Source organism: Caloenas nicobarica, chromosome 16, assembly GCF_036013445.1.
Source record: "Caloenas nicobarica isolate bCalNic1 chromosome 16, bCalNic1.hap1, whole genome shotgun sequence".
Classification (NCBI taxonomy): domain Eukaryota; kingdom Metazoa; phylum Chordata; class Aves; order Columbiformes; family Columbidae; genus Caloenas; species Caloenas nicobarica.
The window spans coordinates 288,541-307,122 of NC_088260.1; the positions used below are offsets into that span (position 1 = coordinate 288,541).

The 18,582-nt window shown below is 43.8% G+C and overlaps 1 protein-coding gene across 12 annotated transcripts in view; it reads right to left on the reverse strand.

Moving 5' to 3' along the window:
• Nucleotides 1–18,582, reverse strand: part of FBRSL1 (fibrosin like 1) — a 510,952-nt gene that overhangs the window by 81,595 nt on the left and 410,775 nt on the right. For 8 of the 12 annotated variants that reach the window (XM_065646380.1, XM_065646379.1, XM_065646383.1 and 5 more), the window contains one exon: nucleotides 15,055–15,108. The exons of the other annotated variants lie outside the window; for them this stretch is intronic. In XM_065646380.1, the coding sequence (XP_065502452.1) occupies nucleotides 15,055–15,108 (54 nt within the window). The remainder of the gene's footprint in view (nucleotides 1–15,054; nucleotides 15,109–18,582) is intronic. 12 annotated transcript variants of the gene reach the window in all.

The following is an 18,582-nucleotide window of genomic DNA, read 5'->3' on the forward strand; positions in this document are numbered from 1 at the left end:
ACTGAAGGCTGATAGCAAAACTGCAGCTGGTGGAACAGAGCTATCTTACAAAATTCTGAAGCCACTTCTCCAGATGCGTTGCCATTTTCTGCTCTTCGGGAACAGAATACGTATTTTAAGTCCAGTCTGTGGGAAAGATTCTTAGGAAGAAGGGCTGAGGCAGAACCTAAGTATTAATGAAGGAAAATTCTTTTCCATTTTGGCAGTGTATCTGCAGATACAGCAGCCCTTTAATTTCATGGTCAGTTCCACATACCCAAATAGGTGGCTTTGGTTTCTGCCCAGTAGTGAGTGAAAACACTCCAGGTTTGTCTGTTTTAATAGGAATACTTTTTTCTTCCCCCACCCCCCCCCGAGCATGACTCTCTCCTATAGAGCTGGATTTTCCTAGAAAGAGACCAAATAAAATCCAAACAGAGCCCCATGAGGTACAATTGCAGGGAGCAGAGATGTTAACCTTGGTAAGACTGAACATCCTCATCAGCTTTAACTGACACAATTCTGCCAATACGCAAAGTAACACCTTCCCGTACTACGCAGTGCCAACATGTCTCAAGCAAGACCCTCTTCCACCCTCTTGCCATCAGCACAGAGAACTACGAACAATGCCTGAGAATATTTTGATACTTGTATTTGTATACATTAAATATCTAAACTGCTGGAGCAATCTTCTTAACATAAAGTGTCAACAGCCCTCTACCCCAACTGTACATTGCATTCTGCAGTTTTACAGCTTCTGGAATATTACAACCCATGCTCAAGAAGAGGGAAGTGTCCCTAAGAAATTCCCTCTCGTGCCCCTGAAATCCAGTCTCTTCCAACAATTCTTCCTCCTCCTGTCACTCTTTTGGTCTGTCCTCAGACTCATCTACATGGGGATAACTCATTGGTTTAAGACAGGATTGTATAAAACCAGACAAAATGGCATACCTTCTTGATTTTTTTTTTTTTTCCAATTTAGGCTAAACCCACATACATCTTAACCAAAGGGTCAGGACCCTTTTGGCAAGACCACTGCAGAGAAAATCTCAATGCTCCATTCACTGAAAGGGCAAATGCCCTTGGTCGCCTAACAGACGCTCTCTGAGCTACACGTGTCCCTCATTGTTACCATACATGCCACCTTCTGACATCCTTTACAGAGAGCGTTAGAAATCAAATGTAGGTGAACACTTCCCTCAAACAATTTTTATTTTCCTAACTGAGCTGGTGTGCATTCATGTGCACACACACAAATAATTATCTGCAAAACTGTTACAAGAGTAAGTAGGCCAGCCCGAATTTCCCTTTGGACTAGATTAACTAAATCAGTGCTTCAAAAAGAAACCACATATCTAAGTAAACTTGCATTCATCAAGTCTGTCTTGTGGGGACACCTCCACCTTAAAAAGGGATCCTGCCGCGACAGAACACGGAGCACAGTATTGATTTACGGGCTGTCTCACGGGCGCGTGGGTGCCGGTGCACCTGCGCCCAGACGTTTGCAGGGTTTTGATCCCAGGAGGTGTTTGGTCACAAAGAACACGAAGCTCTGCAAGCTCTGATGTTTGTCAGCGGACTGTGGAGGAGCTGGTGGGTGCGACAGCAACAATTTCACCAACGACTTCAGGTGGTGCCAAGCCAAGTTGTGGGCTGGTGTCTAAGCCAGGACAGAGAAAGAGAGGAAGGTGAACTAAGGGACCGAATCACTGCGCTCTTGGCAAGAATTACATTTCCTCCAAGCTACCAAGTCCCTTCCTTTCCCAATTAAACAAAAAAAATATACACAAACCTTTTAAAATTTAAGTAGGGTTTCAAAGGTCAGCTCTGTCCACATCAGCCCACAGGGATTACATTAAAAAAAAACAACCCCAACAAACTACCCTGAACAAAATTTTTTTGCTTCGTGAAAACAGCAGGGACAAAATAGTGCTAATGAGGATTATTATTTTTACGTACATTGCTGGGCTTTTTATCTTCACACATGAATTTCTTCTCCATTAAAATAACATTCCCTGACACACATGGTGCACTAATTGTTGTCCCAGCTACAAGGGCTATCTGCCTTACAGCAATTTCACTCGTGGAAAACATTCGGTCAGTCTTTTTGTGCCTTTTTAAAATTTCTATTACAGCATATGTTAAAACCTGTGTCTGAAAGACATAATATGACTGAAAAATAGCCAATGTCTTCATGATACAGGATCTCTGCCCATTGCACTTTTGACTTACAAGGTTTTATGGTTCCTGGCACAGCCTTCACACTTCGGTTCAAACACACAGCCATTTTCACAAAAGGTTTCTAGCACAGGACAAATTTGTTTAATTTCACTGTATACAAAACCAGGTGTGTTTGTATATTCAAGTATGCAGTTACACTGCTCACAGGTTTAAGTGTAGGTACAACTAGAACACCCAAATCAATACACAACTGGCAACACTGCAAAACACCAAAAGATGGTTAGAAAAAAGTCACAAGGGGAATCACATCAAGAAGAGAAACTTGTAGATGCCCATGTGTCAACACCATTGGCCTGAACTTTGAAGGGAAAGTTTCTAGGCACAAAGTGAAAAGATGCTTAAATCTGCTATCAGAAACATGACCATGAATTATCAGTGCCAGGAAATCGATGTGAAGGCTTCACAAATCATCCATTAAAGGAAAAATTGGCCTATCCTTATCCACACAGGGAAAAAGAAAAAAATCTAAAGTGTTAAGTGGTCTTGCTACAGAGCCTGAGTGCCAAGAAGCACTGGCTCTGACGGCCCAAGGCTCCAGAGACAACTGCGGCGTGAAGGGCCCTCTGCAGCTCGAGGGTCTGTCAGGCCCCGTGGCCCAGACACACGCAGCTGGTAAAGATGAGCAAGGAGGAAGCTTCAAGATGCCACAGGAGAACAACAGTCCTCTGGGATAATCAACACGGAGGGCTCTCCGTAAATACAGCTATACCTTTATACTGGTAAGCCTACATACACACACAGAGGTACGGGACGGTGATGTGTGGAGCAGCAGCACCCATGTAACCACTATTCTGTAGACAAAACTCTGCATGTTATTTACACAGCTCATATGTACAACACATTGTAAGCAGAGATTCCCAGGCATTTACAAGACTGGAAAATTAAAACTGCAGTTTGGTCAGAAATATTAAAACGCCTTGGTGGCTTCACAAAGCCAACAGCCCCCGATGGAGGCTGGACCAGCAATTCCTTCCTGGGTTTCCTTTGGAAAAAGATTAGAAGCACATTAGATGTAATATACCCATATGCTTTGTTTTGTTTGCTTTTTGATTTGCCTTTTAAGAAAAGAAGAGCGAGATAGAAACTCCCCCTCCAGAATATTAAAAGTAACAAATTTTAAAAAATTATTAACAAATGCTAACCTCAGATCATTAGGCAACCTGGCAACAGACCAGAGAAAATTTATAGCCGACGTGCAACATCAGCTTTCATCCAGAAATGCTAATTTCAGTAGAATGAATAGTGTGTGGGCTTTTCATACTGCTTTGCATTTGGCTCCTCACAGCCCTGTTTAAAGCCTGGGAACCGGCCATATAGTTAAACTGCACAGATGTTCAACAATCTGTACTTGTGTTAATTACCCTAATGTGAGCAGAAACTCAACAGATCCCTGCTAATGAAGGAGAAAGTTTTCCAGTGTGACTACCGTATGTTTCATTGTCACTGTATTACCAAGCTTCTCCCCCTCCTTCCTCCGCCCCCCCAGCTCCCATTCTCTCCATCTCCTTTGCATTCACATCACCCTCCCACCTCAGCATGCATGAATCCGACCAACTAATGACTGTGTATTTGCAACATGGCAGACACCATTAGGCTGATCGGAGGTGCGGCTGCTGAATTTTAACAGGCAATTTTAAACAAGGTAAGAAAAACAGATTCATCATGCTCCTATTTCTCTCATCCCCACCCATCTGCCATACTTCTGCCCTTGCCACAGCTCAAAAACACTCGCGAAGTGCAAATACACTTCCCTCTCTATAAAGAAACACACAAAGCAATGCAAATAGATGTTGCCGGGCAATTACTGGAGATGGAAGCTGGAGAGCCGGGCGCACGCGGGAGGACAGGCCAAGCAGACGGGGCCGAAGCGGGGCTGGAGGACGCCCCAAGGGGCTGCGGGCGACCCTGCCGCCCGAGAGCCGCTGAATTCCGCTGCGGGAGCCACGCGAGCAGCAGTTGTTCAGCTGCGCGCGGGAGGGTGAGACGGGGCTTCTCAAGGGCACGGCGGGAAAGAGCAAGGCACCGCTCAAGTGATCAGTGCTGCCACTAGCAAGGAACCAACTGCCGCGCAACTTAACGCGGCATTAAAACACACTCGACCTCCGAAGAACTGCTTATCCGGCTGAGGATCCGCCTCCTCCCGCCGCTGCCCACCATCCCCCGCAGGCAGCTCTCGCAGCAACCTGCTCGGCGAGCAGGGGCAACTGACTCTCACTCCATTAGGCCCCAGGTGACCTCTGAATTATACCAGCCCTGGCCACAGCCACAGTTCACATCTCCCAGGTGCCACCACTTCCCAGGCAGGCCAGCCTGCACCCGCAAATTCTATTACAACGACCCTCATGGGAAGAAATGTACTCGCGGTGCTTGACTCAGCTGGCAGACTCCTGCTCACAGAGGAAGAGCAGGGGGAAGAGCCAACGTTGCTCACTTATTGCATCCATCCTGCTAGCTCAGCCTCCTTTGTCATTCACAGAGCCGACAACTTGCAGACTCAGAGGCGGAGCAGCAGCTGCCGATCCGGGGAGCTCGGCCGCGTCCCCACGCGTCCCAGCCGTGCGGCTCAGCACAGCCCTTGCTTCCAGCTCTCCACCCGCAAAAGCTTGAGTTCCCTCTCAAAAACCTTCTTCTTCGTGAATTGAGAAGAGACAGCGGAGAAACACCACACAAAAAGGTGGGGAGGGGATCCGGCGTAACCCAGAATAGTTGAAAATTATTTAGAGAGCACTTGGCTCTTTTCTCCTACCTCTTCATCATTAGTACTGGAAGCAACACAGCTGTCTAATGGCAACTTCAGGCACCCATGGGCCAGTGAAGCGACATTTTCCACACTTAAATAACAGTGAGCTGATTTAATTACTGCACTTAATAGTAACAAAAGATGTCTCAATTTAATCTTCAAACGGCCCTCCAAGATCAAAACACAGCTGGCTGGATAACAAGATGGCCTCGGCCAGCAAACAAGTAGGTCCAATTTGTTCAAGAGCTGCATCCACTCCTCGGTATGAAAGGGCAAGGAACACTTGTGTGTCAAACGAATCAAAGAAAGCAGCGCTCCCGTCACCCCCCCCTTCCCGCTCAACTTTTGTTATACAGAAAAAAAAATTAAAAGGCTGCTGATTCGTGGGTAAAGAAATGCAACATGATAAAAGAACAAATGACGATGTTTGGGAGAGAAAGAAAAGAAGTAAGAACCAAGATTTAACAGATTTTGTTTTTATAATCCTTCAAGACGATTAGGAATGAATGAATCAGATTAAAATCACATGGGGACAAAGGAAGGTCTCTAACTCTTTTGTTTTTTCTCTCCATACTGGACAGAAGGAGACAGCTCATTAAGGAAAGCCCTCGAGACACAGCTACAGTGAAGAGCAACCAACCTTCCCTCCACTCCCCGCCTTGTGTCTGTTAGTTGTGTTTGGGCAATAAGAAGTTAAGAAAAAATAACCATTTACTTCTAACATTTTCTAATTGTCCATACTGAGTTGTGATTGTTACTTTTTACCAACTATTCTGAGAAATGTCTCTCTCTGGAGCAGCTTTAAACACACAGTCCTGCTGACACCATGGTTTGGTCTCTCCAGGCACCTTCAAGGAATTTCTGAGTTTTTGCACATTCCATTACAGCTACACATGGAAAAGTTAAAGACAATATTTCAGCTACTGTAACATTTCTGCAATCCCCTGAGCAGCAGAGAAGCCTAAATAAGCTTCTTGTGTTGTACACAGGATGTAGCTTTCTAACTCCCCCTTCCAACTACTGATAGTAACACAAGGGGCACACAGCCCATGTTTGATATAAATCCATCTAGCATTAATTACAAACAAATTCACTAGAAATCAATTGGTTGAGCTTTGTGGGATTACTTTGGATTGACAACAATCTGTGCGATATTTTTGATGAAAGCTTAGAAGGTTTTTTCTAGTATTTTTTCCTAAACTTTTTCTCTTCATGGACAACTACAATTCCGTAACTTCAGTGTTCCAATTTTCTTGGAGCCCTGGATCATGGTTTTTTGGGGATTGTTGTTTCTTTGGTTTTTCTTTCCATTATATACAGATCTTATTCAATCAACAGTGGTTCTTAAACAAGAGATTATGTCATTGGCCACCGCACCATTAATGTGGAGGACTGAGGACAAAGAGGAATTTGCTGGTGACTCTCCTCTCTCTGATCTGTGACACGATAAAAGAAGATGATGCCCATGTTTACAATGATGAGGGTCAGGCAATCCAATCTTCTGCTCAAATACCCTGGCAGGAATGAGACATCTAACCAGAAAATCACAGTCACTCAAGTGGTAGGACTTCAAGAAGCCATCTGGCTCAACTTCTGCTCAAACAGGGCTAACATCCTCGTTCAAGTGGGTTTCGAAGGGCCTTGGTTAGCTGAATCTGCATGCAAATCTTGGACTAATTCCCTCACTGTTCATTTAAGTACCTTCCTTTCGCAGTGACTTTGACCCTGGATAGACCTTATGTTTAAAAACACACTATTTTGCAATAAACTGGTGAAAAAGTACTCGTTGCTTCAATTTACAATACAACCTCCATACTGATCTGTATCCAAGATCAGAGAATGAACCTTCAAATTAGCTGGGTTCAGACATCTGAGCAGCAACTGGGGATAAAATTTCCCATCTCTCTGCCCAAATGGTTTCATTTAAGCAGGCCTGAAGCTCAGCTTAAAACCACTTTCCCGAAGAGTTTAAGTTCCAGATCAGTAATGAGAGATCTTGAGGAGGCACTCGCTGCTGAAGCTTAAGCAAGTGCATGTTTCCAGTTTGCATGTTTGTTTAAGTAAGTGACAAAGATGGGGGGACCAAAAGCAATTCCCTTAACTAGAATTCACAAGTGAAACCAACCAGAAAATCTCCTGCCCGCCTGAGAGGAGGGAGTCAGACGTTCTCAAAGACTGAAAGGCGGCTCTGCTCAATGCCCGGCAGAACACACAAAGCCCCGAGTGTGAAACCCTGACCCCACTGCGGTCAGCGGCGTAGATTTGCTCAGGGCCAGGATGTTCAAACCTGTTCAGACAATTCATAAACCACCATTTCAAGGGCACACCTTTGCATAAGATTCCCAAGGGCCTTTTGAGTTTTGACTTAAATGCCTGGATTATTTTTACAATTCCAGTTATGGGTTCTTTGTTCGCAGGGAGTTAAGCAATACAAAGAACACAGAGAGAGAACAATGGAGGTATTACCATGCATGATTTGTCTTTTAAAAAATTCTCTTTCTTTTCATGAAGTTATAGATCCAATTTCAGTCTTTATTATCACTTTGCCATGTGAGAAAGTGGTTCTTAATTTTAATAAAGGGAGATTCATATTTCAACAAGAGCTAAAATGCTTCCTGCAATACAGGAGAAGGAAAGCTCTTTTGCTAACAGCTACCACAGGCCAGATCCAGGGAGGTAAAGGGAAATAATTCATCTGCACCAAGTAAATAAATCTTGTCTAGGACATACCTAATGGTGGGCAGTAGCCCAAAGGCATCTTGTCGAATGAGGTAATTTCTGCCCCCTCCATTTTAAGGGAAATTAAGAGCTTGCTCTGCTAAGCACATATTAACATTTCACTTATCGCCACACTCGGGCTCCAAGGAAGTACGTATCCTACTTCGGTGTGTGGTGCACCACCGGACTAATAAAAACCTTTCCACCATGTTAACTGATCTGGAGAAAGAGCCACGTACGTAGCTTCGCAACCTTTTGCTAAGATTTCAGAGTAATTTTCTCCCTCAAACCTACTTTGGCTTTAAATGGAGTCTGTGGTATGTTTAGGGAGGTTCGCATCTAAAACTTCACTGTATTCTATTTTACGTGAAGAACGACAAGTTTAATCCAATCCACAAAACACGAGTAAACAAGTGTCCCCAATTCACACATGCTTGTGCAGTTTACCTTTGAAAAAAAATAATATTAGGGGCTCATCACTCCCATTTCATGCTACTGCATAATTTTTTAAATGGAAATACTAGTTGTGTTTGGTCAGCCAAAGCTTTGGATCTATTCCAGTTTGAAATGAATTATGGAAATTCCTTTTTCTCTGAGGATGACCAATGCCCTTATTATTTTACTGCCCTTCCCATTAGACCCTGTTTACACTAGCACTGAAGGCATAATTGCAAAATGCATCTTTAAACATGGTCCTAACTGACAGGAAGTAAACACAGTTTTGTAGAATTATTTTTAACACTGTTCCATCTCTCTCTGTTCTGGCAAAGGAAATGAAGCTAGTTGTAACCCGAGTACCAAAAATCTGGTTTAAACATGGCCCACGTGGCAAGTGAAGCAAAGATCTGAAGCAACACGTGTGAAGCGGCTGGTGCGCCTTCGCCCGGTGCAGCGCTTGCCCGACGCACCTCTGCCGGAGCAGCAGAGCCGCCACGGGCGCGGGCACAGCGCGAAGCCCCTTACCTGCTGCAGGGGCCCAGCTGCTCAATATGAACGAAAAGCAAAGCCAGAGAAAGCCGTTCGCGCACCACAGATCTCTAGATTTTTTGGTTTTTTATAAAGGTTGAAAAAAACCCAGAGCTTTATAGAGGGAAATATCACCTCCTCTGGTCCAGGTATCAACAGCCATGTGCAATCTCTCCTCAACCTGAAGGAAATACAGAGCCCTTTGCAAAAGCCCTAACTTGTGCTGCAGCTACATGGTTACCCAACCAAACAGGACGGTGTACAGTGCCAATATTCTCATTTTTCACCCCAAACCCTCAGGCACAGGCAGGTGAGGTGTCTTGCACAGCAAGGCCGTGCCAGAGAGGAGCACACGGCACAGGTCTCCTGGCCCGGCTGCCCCAACCACTGGCGCGCGTCACCTGCGCCTGTTACAGAGCTGCAGGAGCACCCAGAGGGACAAGATGCTATCCATTGCATGCGTTATTCGTTGTTGTTCACTCTATACTCTGAGTCTCAGTACAATGAACAAGTAACACCAAGAAACTGAGAACCACGTATAGAAGACATTTATACTGAAATAGTAGTAACAAGAAAATCAGCAAGACACCTCCTGACAAATTTCAAGCCAGATCCAAAGAGAGAAATAAAGAAACCAAAGCAGTAGAAGCAACTAGCATTTGTACCTTCCAACTCGCTTGCATGCAATTCCCAGTAAAGGGATCTATTTGTGGTGAACAGGGCTGCAAGATACAGAAGCAAGCTACGGTGTTTTTATGATTCTTTTCAGGTAACTGAATATGAAATCCCTGCCCTTGTTTCTTCTCGGGCCATTCATCTTCCGCAGGTGATGGAAAGCTGCTCTCCCTGCGGGTGGTCCTGCTTTCGCAGACCTTAATGCTTAATTGCCACAAATCAATTCCAACCTCGATGCTCAGGCTGCTGCTACCCTGTCCCCTCTTTCTCTTCACACCGATCGCAGCCCAGCACCCTCTCATGTTACTGAATGAGTCTCCGGACACACCACGTAGGAAACACAAAGAGGCAGCGGCAGACGCTACTCGCTGCGGCCAGCGCCGTGAGCTGCCCTTACACAAGCCGGCCAGACAAAAAATACGTCAACTCCGTGTCTCTGTGCGTACGCGCGCGTGTGCGCACACACATGCCTCCTGTTTTATTTTTTTGTTCAACTGGAATTAATCAGGAATGATAAACACTGTTTGTCTCCTGAAAGCAGCAGTGGGGGATGAAATATGCCTCTCGAGCTTATCAGCTTCAGCGCCGCTGAAGAGAAGCTGGCTGCTAAGCCCAGGGATAACGGGCTGTCCTTTCAGGAAGGCATCAGAGGTCTCAGGAGACGGAGACGGCACAATGGTGTGACCTTCAGCTAATAAAGCCCACCCTGGAGTCCAAAGAAGCTTGGGGAATATTGACAAAAGTTCATATTTACAACAGCCTGGCCTCTTTCCAGATACCATTACCAGTTTAGAGCTGCTCGGTACGTATGCTCACACAGGCTTTTATTCTGCCTCCTCCTTTCTTTCTTTGTTCCCATGCTGGCAAAAAAAAGAATTAGTCAGAAAATGGCAATTCTTCTGCTAACAAGGCCCAACCAGCATTTTTTTAAATGAGGGAGTGATTTAAAATTTCAATTTCAACTTCAGCGCTATCCTCTACTTGAAGGAGATTCAAGGCCTCTTGCAAGGATCCTCAGTGCGTCATCGTGCTCATCAGGAAGAAAGCATATGTGTTTTTGTGGAAAATCTGCTGATGTATTTATAATTCTTTAAACAAAAAGGCAGCCAACATACTGTAAAATGAGATTTTTTTTTTTAAATAGGCAGTGGCAATCAATGCAGCCCCAGTCAGAAACACAAAACCAAAGCTTTTTCAAGCAGAAAGTGATCCCTCCCCTCTGCCCCCATCTGTGTTGTGGTTAGCAAAACAACGTTTAGCCCATAACTAGAGTGCATAGGCATGACTGGAATACAAATAATAAATAATATTTTAAAAACTGCTCATACAGTGCAAAAAGCCAATTTCAAAACATAAAAAACTGTTTGAAGCAAAAGTTTCATTTTTCTGCCTCCTAAAGTACTTCCAAAACAAATATATAAAAATAAAAGTTCAGAGGAAATCTGTTTTCAAGGGTAATTTCACTGAAATCAATACTAAATCTCAAAACATTTAATGGAAATAACATCTTCAGTGACAGAACTGTTTTGACCGCACTTTTTAATCCAGTCATACCAGTCTGCCATTTTTATTTATCTGCCTCGTAATTCATCTTTGCCATCCTGAAACTAATCTTGCTGGGTTCAAAAGGGATCCAAAACCTGGAACGGACTAGAACTTCTCCGAAAAACATCTTCTAAATGGTGACGCTGTATCTTGGTGGTCTCATTCACCGTGTCGGTATTTAACAGGCAGGAAGAAGGCTGAACAGATCTCTACAAAGACACAAATTTCTTGCTTTTGCAGCCTTTGCTTTCCGGCTAAGAACCCGTTTCTGCCAACAGCTACAGTTACATCACCTGCACAGGTTCACAAGCAGTTTTCCAATTTCCTAGAGTTTTGACCCAAGCATGCATTTTATCTATTCTCCTTATCCTGTCCAGTCATATTCACTGTCAAGAGAGTTCAGGTGATTGATTACAGCCTGCCTGAATTCAAAGTAGTCAAATTAGACATTAATGTTGTGCTTAATGTGCTCACACAAACAAGGTCATTGGTTGCATCAAGACTAATAAGAGACGACACACACTGGGACCGCACGGCCCAGGGGACTGGTAACACAATGAAAAGTCTTCAGTTCATGGCCACTATTTCAAAAATCAAGCCTGATCCTACAGAAATCCTCAGCAACCTTCCTGAGGACCACTCCCAGCCCAAGCCCGGGGTAGGAGCACTCAGTCCTCCCTAAGGTCGCGACAGAGGCATTGCTATCGCCTTGACTGAAGCCAAATTGGGTCGCTGTCGAGATTAACTGCCCTCCATCCTTGTTCCCAAACTTTGCTTCAAATTGCATGCACCCTCCCTTGAGAGGGAATCAAATCAATAAGCAGTGCTGAATTTAGAAGTTGGTGTAAAATACCACAAAAGAAATATAAAGAGACCTGGGAAGCCAGTAGTGCCATCAGAAAGATGAAACCATGTTCATCTTGGAAAAATATCAACTAATTCATCTGTGGGAAATAACAGAGAACCAAGATACTCCACAAGAAAGAGAACGTGGGGAAAGTGGAAGGTATTGGGTTTCTCCAGCAGGAACCTGTAGCTCTGGTTGATAAACTGGAGCCCAGCAGGGTGAATGGTAATGACCAGCCCAGCTGAGAGCATGGGGACAGAGAGAAAACTGCTGAAGCAAAGTAAAGCACAACGTTCTATGGGTAAGAGAAGCTGCTACACACAAAATACTCAGAATCAGTTTCCAAGACGACCTCTCTACACACGGTTTCAAGGATGTGAGGTTATGCCTCCTGGCTGCCACTAAGGCCCCAGCTAAGTGCTTTTCATTGCCTAACCTTTGAAACAGAATTGTTTTATTTAGAGGTATGGCAAGTTCCTATTGAGAAGCTCCAGCAACAACTGTGTCTGGTTGTGATTTTATACCTGTTTTCCATGGTAGAACCCCCTGGCTCTCAGGCAACCACGGGGTATTCACTGTATCCCAGAGAAACAGGCAGATCCAGGACATGTCTTCTGCTGCAGTGGATGGGGAACTGCTCCCAACTGCTGCCTTCTTCACTTCCAAACCCCAAACACCCAGGAAGTCTTGCTTTCAGGGTATGATTTTAATAATGAATGCCGGAGACAAAAGGCTGACAAGACAAGCTCCATCCTGAGGAGGTGTGAAGAATCCCATGCTCTCCTGCACCCTGCCTTTGCACACTAGAATGAGAAACCTAAATGACCTGGTTGTGTTGTGGCATGACATAGCGCAAGACTTCGTCTTCCTTGAGCCAAGAGGCAAAAAAAATATAAAAAATTGGGCGTTGAAATTGCAAAGAATTAAGACTCAATATCAGCCGAGATGCTGACGGGATCTGAGAGGCCTGCTTCCCTCCGAGTTTCTCCTCGCTGCCGTGACGTGCTCATACTGAAAATTTTCCCTTGAGCAACTGCCTGACTAAAATATAGCAGTCCTTTACCATAAAGCCCTTTGTTAAAACATCTTTGCCATAAAGCTGCAAAACCTTGGCTCCCAAGTACATTAAATTCTTATAAACCTGCCTTCATTTTAACCGCACAGTATTTCAAGATACAAAGCGCTTCTTCCAAGAGGCAGCACTTTAATGAGGAAAGGGGTAAAACATATAAACTAAACCTCATTATAGCATAATTTCCAGGAGACAAGCATGCCATTATAAAAAGAAGCCATGGCAATTGCATTTCAGATAGCTTGAAGATTTAATACTTTTAAAGTGCCACTGCTACTTCCAGCCATTGGTGTTACTTTGTTTTGAACATAACAGAAAGCAACCAGAATCATGGGTCTACTGTCTGCTATGTATTTTATATTATGTAAATTCTTGCAAATGGTAGATTCAACTCTACTGCATACTCACAAAATTTTAATCTGCATTGGACAGTGAGGGTCTGACTATGAGTTACTGTATATACTTTTACCTTTACACCTCTGCATTCTTAAAGGTTGTTGCTTTAAACATGATGATGTAGCACAGACATGGTAAATTACCCAAACCAGATCCAATTCATATGGGATTGAAAATGTTTACGATACACCTTGTTCACATGTTAACAACCAAGTCAAAGAAACCCACCAAAACACACATGACAAGAAAAATCTAGAGTAGTGACAGACAGGTAAAACTGATGGATATAACGCCATTTAATGTGACCTGTCAGATAGACCAGCGTAACTGGTACACCAAGAGTACTGCAATTGGTTTCCAAAAATGAGAATACTCGATTTTTTTAAAAACCTGAAACTCAGTTGCTTTCTACAAAATGTTAAATGCAACAACCCCCACCACAAACCAACCAGAAAAATGTTACTGCAAAAAACTGTCTATCAAAGGAGCATCCTGAATTGCACTGGTCTGGCAGACTTTTGAAGTTAATCTAATTTAAAAAAAAAAAAAATTATTGATCATAGTTCTTCCACATTAGTCTTCCAGTTGTAACTTCTGAAATGAAAGCTTAGCAATGATTAGGTATTTACTACAATCAGTAGAGAAAAATAGTGAAAAAAGATGAGCATAAAGGTCACCAGAGGGACAACATACTACTGTTCTGTGTGGGTGCATGTAACAAACCAAACCAAACAACCCCCAATCCCCCCGTAAGCCCGGCCCAGCAGCAGGGAACGCACTTCACAGCAGCTCTGACTTGAAGCACACAGAACACAGATTGATGGATACTGACAGTGAACACACCAGGGGAAACTGAACCCAAACAAGCACCAAAATTGGGACAGATTTTTTTTTGTGTGTTTCTTGGTACCACTTCAGAAAACTAAGCAAGAAGGGTCAGAATTTCAGCAAACGATCATTTTTAGCAACTGTCACAAATCTGGGTCAAAAGCAGGGTAAAAAGCTCATGTAACTGATGCCTTTAACCTGGTTAAAACAAGCATTTCCTCTTATCTCATTGCTGCAGCTTATAATGAATGAAATTCTGGACCGAAGGGTGCTTGTTCTCCCTGATTACCACAAGGCTCAGCACTCACTACATGGCTGTGACGATGGAGTAGCACTTCTGATTGCAGGTCTCAGAGAGGACACGTGGAGAGAACTCAATACACCAACCCTTTTTCTAAATACAAAATCAATAAAATGGCCTTTGGGTCCTGTTTCTGAGATACTTTTGCAACTGTAATTTCTACTGATGTGACTCTTCTTTCCTTGTTTACAGTAAATGGATAACAGGTTCCTCTCTCACCATCATCGCTCCCTTGTAAGTCACAAGACACTTTTCCAGCTCTTACCAACTTTGCCACAGGAGAAGACAGCAGGCTGGACAAGCCTGAGTCAGCACGTCAGCACACCAATTATTGCAGGAGGTCTGGCATTCGGGTAGCCCAGCCTAGCACGTGCCTTCCCTTAACTCACCTTTAATATTTTTCTGCTTGGTTCTGCTACTAAAACTCAAGGAAGAAGATGACGGCAAGCAAGCGCACAAGCTACTTTTGTTTAACAACCTTCCCACTTTCTCCCTTAATAACAAAGGGTTTGTGGTGCTAGAGACGAGAAGCCTTAGCACAAATGTGTAATGAGACGCTGAGCTAACAGGTTAGTTGACATGGAACTGTTAACAGTGAATTGGCTTGGAGACAGCGGGGCAAAAGTAAAAAAGAAAAAAAAAAAAAGACACAGAGTGAGAGAGACAGAGACAGCAACCAATTCAGCTGCAAGAAATCAAGCTAAATCAGTCCCAAGTGCCCGTGTCGGAGAGACTTGATCTCATACCTTGCTTGTTATCAAGGCACTCCTGATACGAGTCAGCTCCAGTTCCGTTGCGGTCTACAGACAAAACAAAAAGTTTCATTCATATCAAACATAAATATTAGAAACTTGTCAAATGGCAGCCTTGCTGGAGCAACATGTTACGTGCAAATAGCGTTAGTTCTTTAGGAAGCCATGCTGGTTTGTTGACATAAACTGTGACTTGTTACCAACAAGCTGCAATAAACTGACACCAAACTGCTGTGAGCAATTAGTGTGTCCTGGGCAGCAGGAGCAGGCGCTTTCCTCCCAGCCCTGCCCATCTGTCTCCAGCTGCTCTGAATAAGTTCCTTAAGCACACAGAAGTCCGAATACTTGTTGTTAAATCTATTATTACACTGTCCACCGCAGGCCCTACGAAACCACTGGTTTCAACCAGTGCATCCTAAACTATTGTCTGGAATAAACTTTTCTGTGGCTCACAGTGCTGTGCTCCCTTTTGGGTTCTGGTTGCTACACAATAGTGAAGGCAACTGAAAATACAAGAACATACTTTGCAAATATTACTCTTCCCTGGAAGCAATGTCACTGTAGTTACCACCAGGGCTATTTGATCCCGCAGCAGGGGAGGACTTGGTCTGTGCCATGAAAACCGGGCAGGAGCCGAGGCTCGGGTACCCGCGTGTGCTCCACGCGAGGGAGGGACCAGACGGCTCCCAAGCACAGGTGTGCTCACAGCCAGCACGGATGTTGTCTAACAAAACCCCTCATCCATGTTAGAGGTTCAGCCAGATCTCATGGGCTGTGTGTGAGAATGGTTTAAACTGCAGGTTAGCAGAATCAGGTTATAACATGGCTTGGACATCAAAAGCTAACCAAAGACTGTCCCAGAGTTGCTTCTCCTCCTGCTCTACAACCCAGTTCAACCACAAAAAAAAGTCTGGATAGTCCCTGAGAAAAAATATTAAATATGTCTGTAAAACCCGGATAAACTAACGCTCTCTCAGCAGCTTACATGCACCTTGCATATCATGCAAAGTATGAGAAATAACACAGCTGAGACCATGTGACAGGCGTTCGCACACACTCAGGGTCCTCAAAAAGTGACTGTTCTGTATATCACACGTATAAGAATGCAGCTGGTGCTAAAACCAGTTCTATTGTAGAACTACGAAACCCCTCGATCAGGTCACCCACGGCTCAGCGCTCCTACCACACCGACCCAGCTGCGCTGGAGGCAGCTCCTCCACCAGAACAGTTCTGGCCACACCGTGATCACAACTAATCAAAAAGCCACCACAGGGGGATTTGGAGTTCACACCCCACCGGGCTGAGCCGGGCAGACGAGCTGCCCACTCAAGCAACAAAATTTCAGTCTCCCCATAAGAGAACCAGCACAACAGCAATGGGTTAGTTTCCTTCTAAAGATGCTCTTCAGGGCCAGAAGATGAGAAATATTGTTCACGACAGAAAAAAAGACACTACTGAGAACCCTCCCAGCCAGGCACCTGCTAACAACGGTATTTCTGCACCCCCAAAAAGTGACTGACCCTTGAATCTGATGGTTTTCTGGCATTTCTCACATTTGGAAAACACATTCCCACACAAACTGCCCTTCCATCTCTGCTCAGCCAACAGCTGGTGACGGCTCCTTGAATGTACGAAGCGATCCAGACCAGAGTTAAAAGGCTTCACATTCAGCAATAGTATTTAATGAACAAAGAAGTAAAAATTAAAGTTGCCCCACCGTTTGTGTTGTGTAAATCCCAGATAATGGATCTTCTCCCTAATCCTAATGAGGCTTTCCTATTAAAATCTTTATTAGCTTTCAGCTCTGCAGATTGCCCAAAGGCTCATCAGTTTCCCTATCTCTCAGTACCAAGATCTGCTTTAACTTTTACAAATAGCTCTAAGATATTTCTCAGCTTATCAGCATTGCCAAGCAGCCTGTCTTATCATCACTATTGCAGATAAAATAAATGAGCTCAGGATGATATGAATAATGGCATTTTCTGTAGGCTGGTTTCCCATTACATTTTCAACAGATTGTAGATTTAAACTTCAGCACAAAAGAAAAAAATAAAAATGAAGCAGAGGGGGAAGGGTGGCTTTTTTTTCTTCCTTCCTTCCCATTTACCTTCACTGTCTTAGAGCCTAGGCTACGTTTTTTTTAAGCTCACCTGATGTGAGCTAGTAATTAATTTTGAAAGGGAGCAGAAACACCTCAGCTTTGCTTTCTCTGAAGACCAAAAGCACAGTTACTTCTGGGATGTTTTTTCAGCTGCATTTGTTGGAGAGAGGCAAGGGCTAAATTGCACTCTGCCTAATGAAGCCATCTTCATTAGTTTGCTTCCTTCCCTAGCAGACTAGGAATACCAGTCAGATTGGGAATTGAAATCATGAAAAGGCAACAGAACTGCATTTGAATTAAAAGTCGAGGCTACAAAGGTCTCCGACGTCTGCTCCGGGCTGATTAGCGCGAGGAGCATGTGGCACCGGTGCGGCACACAGCGAATTTCACAGCGCTGGTTCGCGGATAAAGGCAAAGCGTTCGGGGAGACAAGGCAGCCGAAAAACCGGCACGGCTCTCCCTTTCCATGACAGCGAGGTCATGCCCTGGCAACCATTTTCTGCCTGGTCCCTGCAGCAATCACTACAGGGTTAAATGCTTTTCCGCTCCCCAAATTCCTAGCCCTGTCACTGTATCAAGGTTATCTATTATTGGCAGTGACAGGTGAAAATTAATCTCCTAATTATTTCTTGCTGCGTAATCTGCACTGAAGAAGTAACATAAAAGGATTACAGTACATCCTCTACGAAGGCTTTGCTAGAGAGCTGGTCATCCAGGGAGACAGGAGGTATGTGGTAAGATATTTATGATGGATTTCCAACCATTTTGAAGGCAGACTATACTATGACTTTAAAACCTGCAGCTTTGGAGTAAGGATCTGCTACAGGTATCTTAATAGCCTAAACATTTTTTTATTGTTGATTATTCCATGAAAGCAAACAAACAAACGAGATTTATCTATTATGTCCCTGATTCTCCTTCGGTACAGCAGTTACTGCAGAAACGGCATCCACATACAGATGGGTTTTAGCCCCCACAGAAATATTATGGCAATGTACCCAGCTTGCTTTAACTCACTATTAAGAATCTTGAAGCTACCTTCCACAGCAATTGAACTGTAACATTTTTCCATAAAAACACAAGCTAGGTTGAGTACTTTCAAAACTAAAAATATTTTACAAAAAAACCCCTCATTTCTGTAAGTTAGCTAGAGATATCTTTATTAACAAAACCAGCCACCTTGAAATGCTGTCTTCATCTAAATTCTCCTACCACCCACCAGAAAGTAACATTTTAAAAAAATGATATTAAAGAACACATTTTATTTATCTTTAACCCTTTCAATGCAGCCGTTTAGGGTACAAATGGATGTTTTGGGGAACCTGTTTTTCTATATCCATGTCAACAGCACCATCCTTGTTTAAGTTTACAAGAACCAACAATCATAGGTTGCTATTCTTACCATTTAAAATGACATTAGC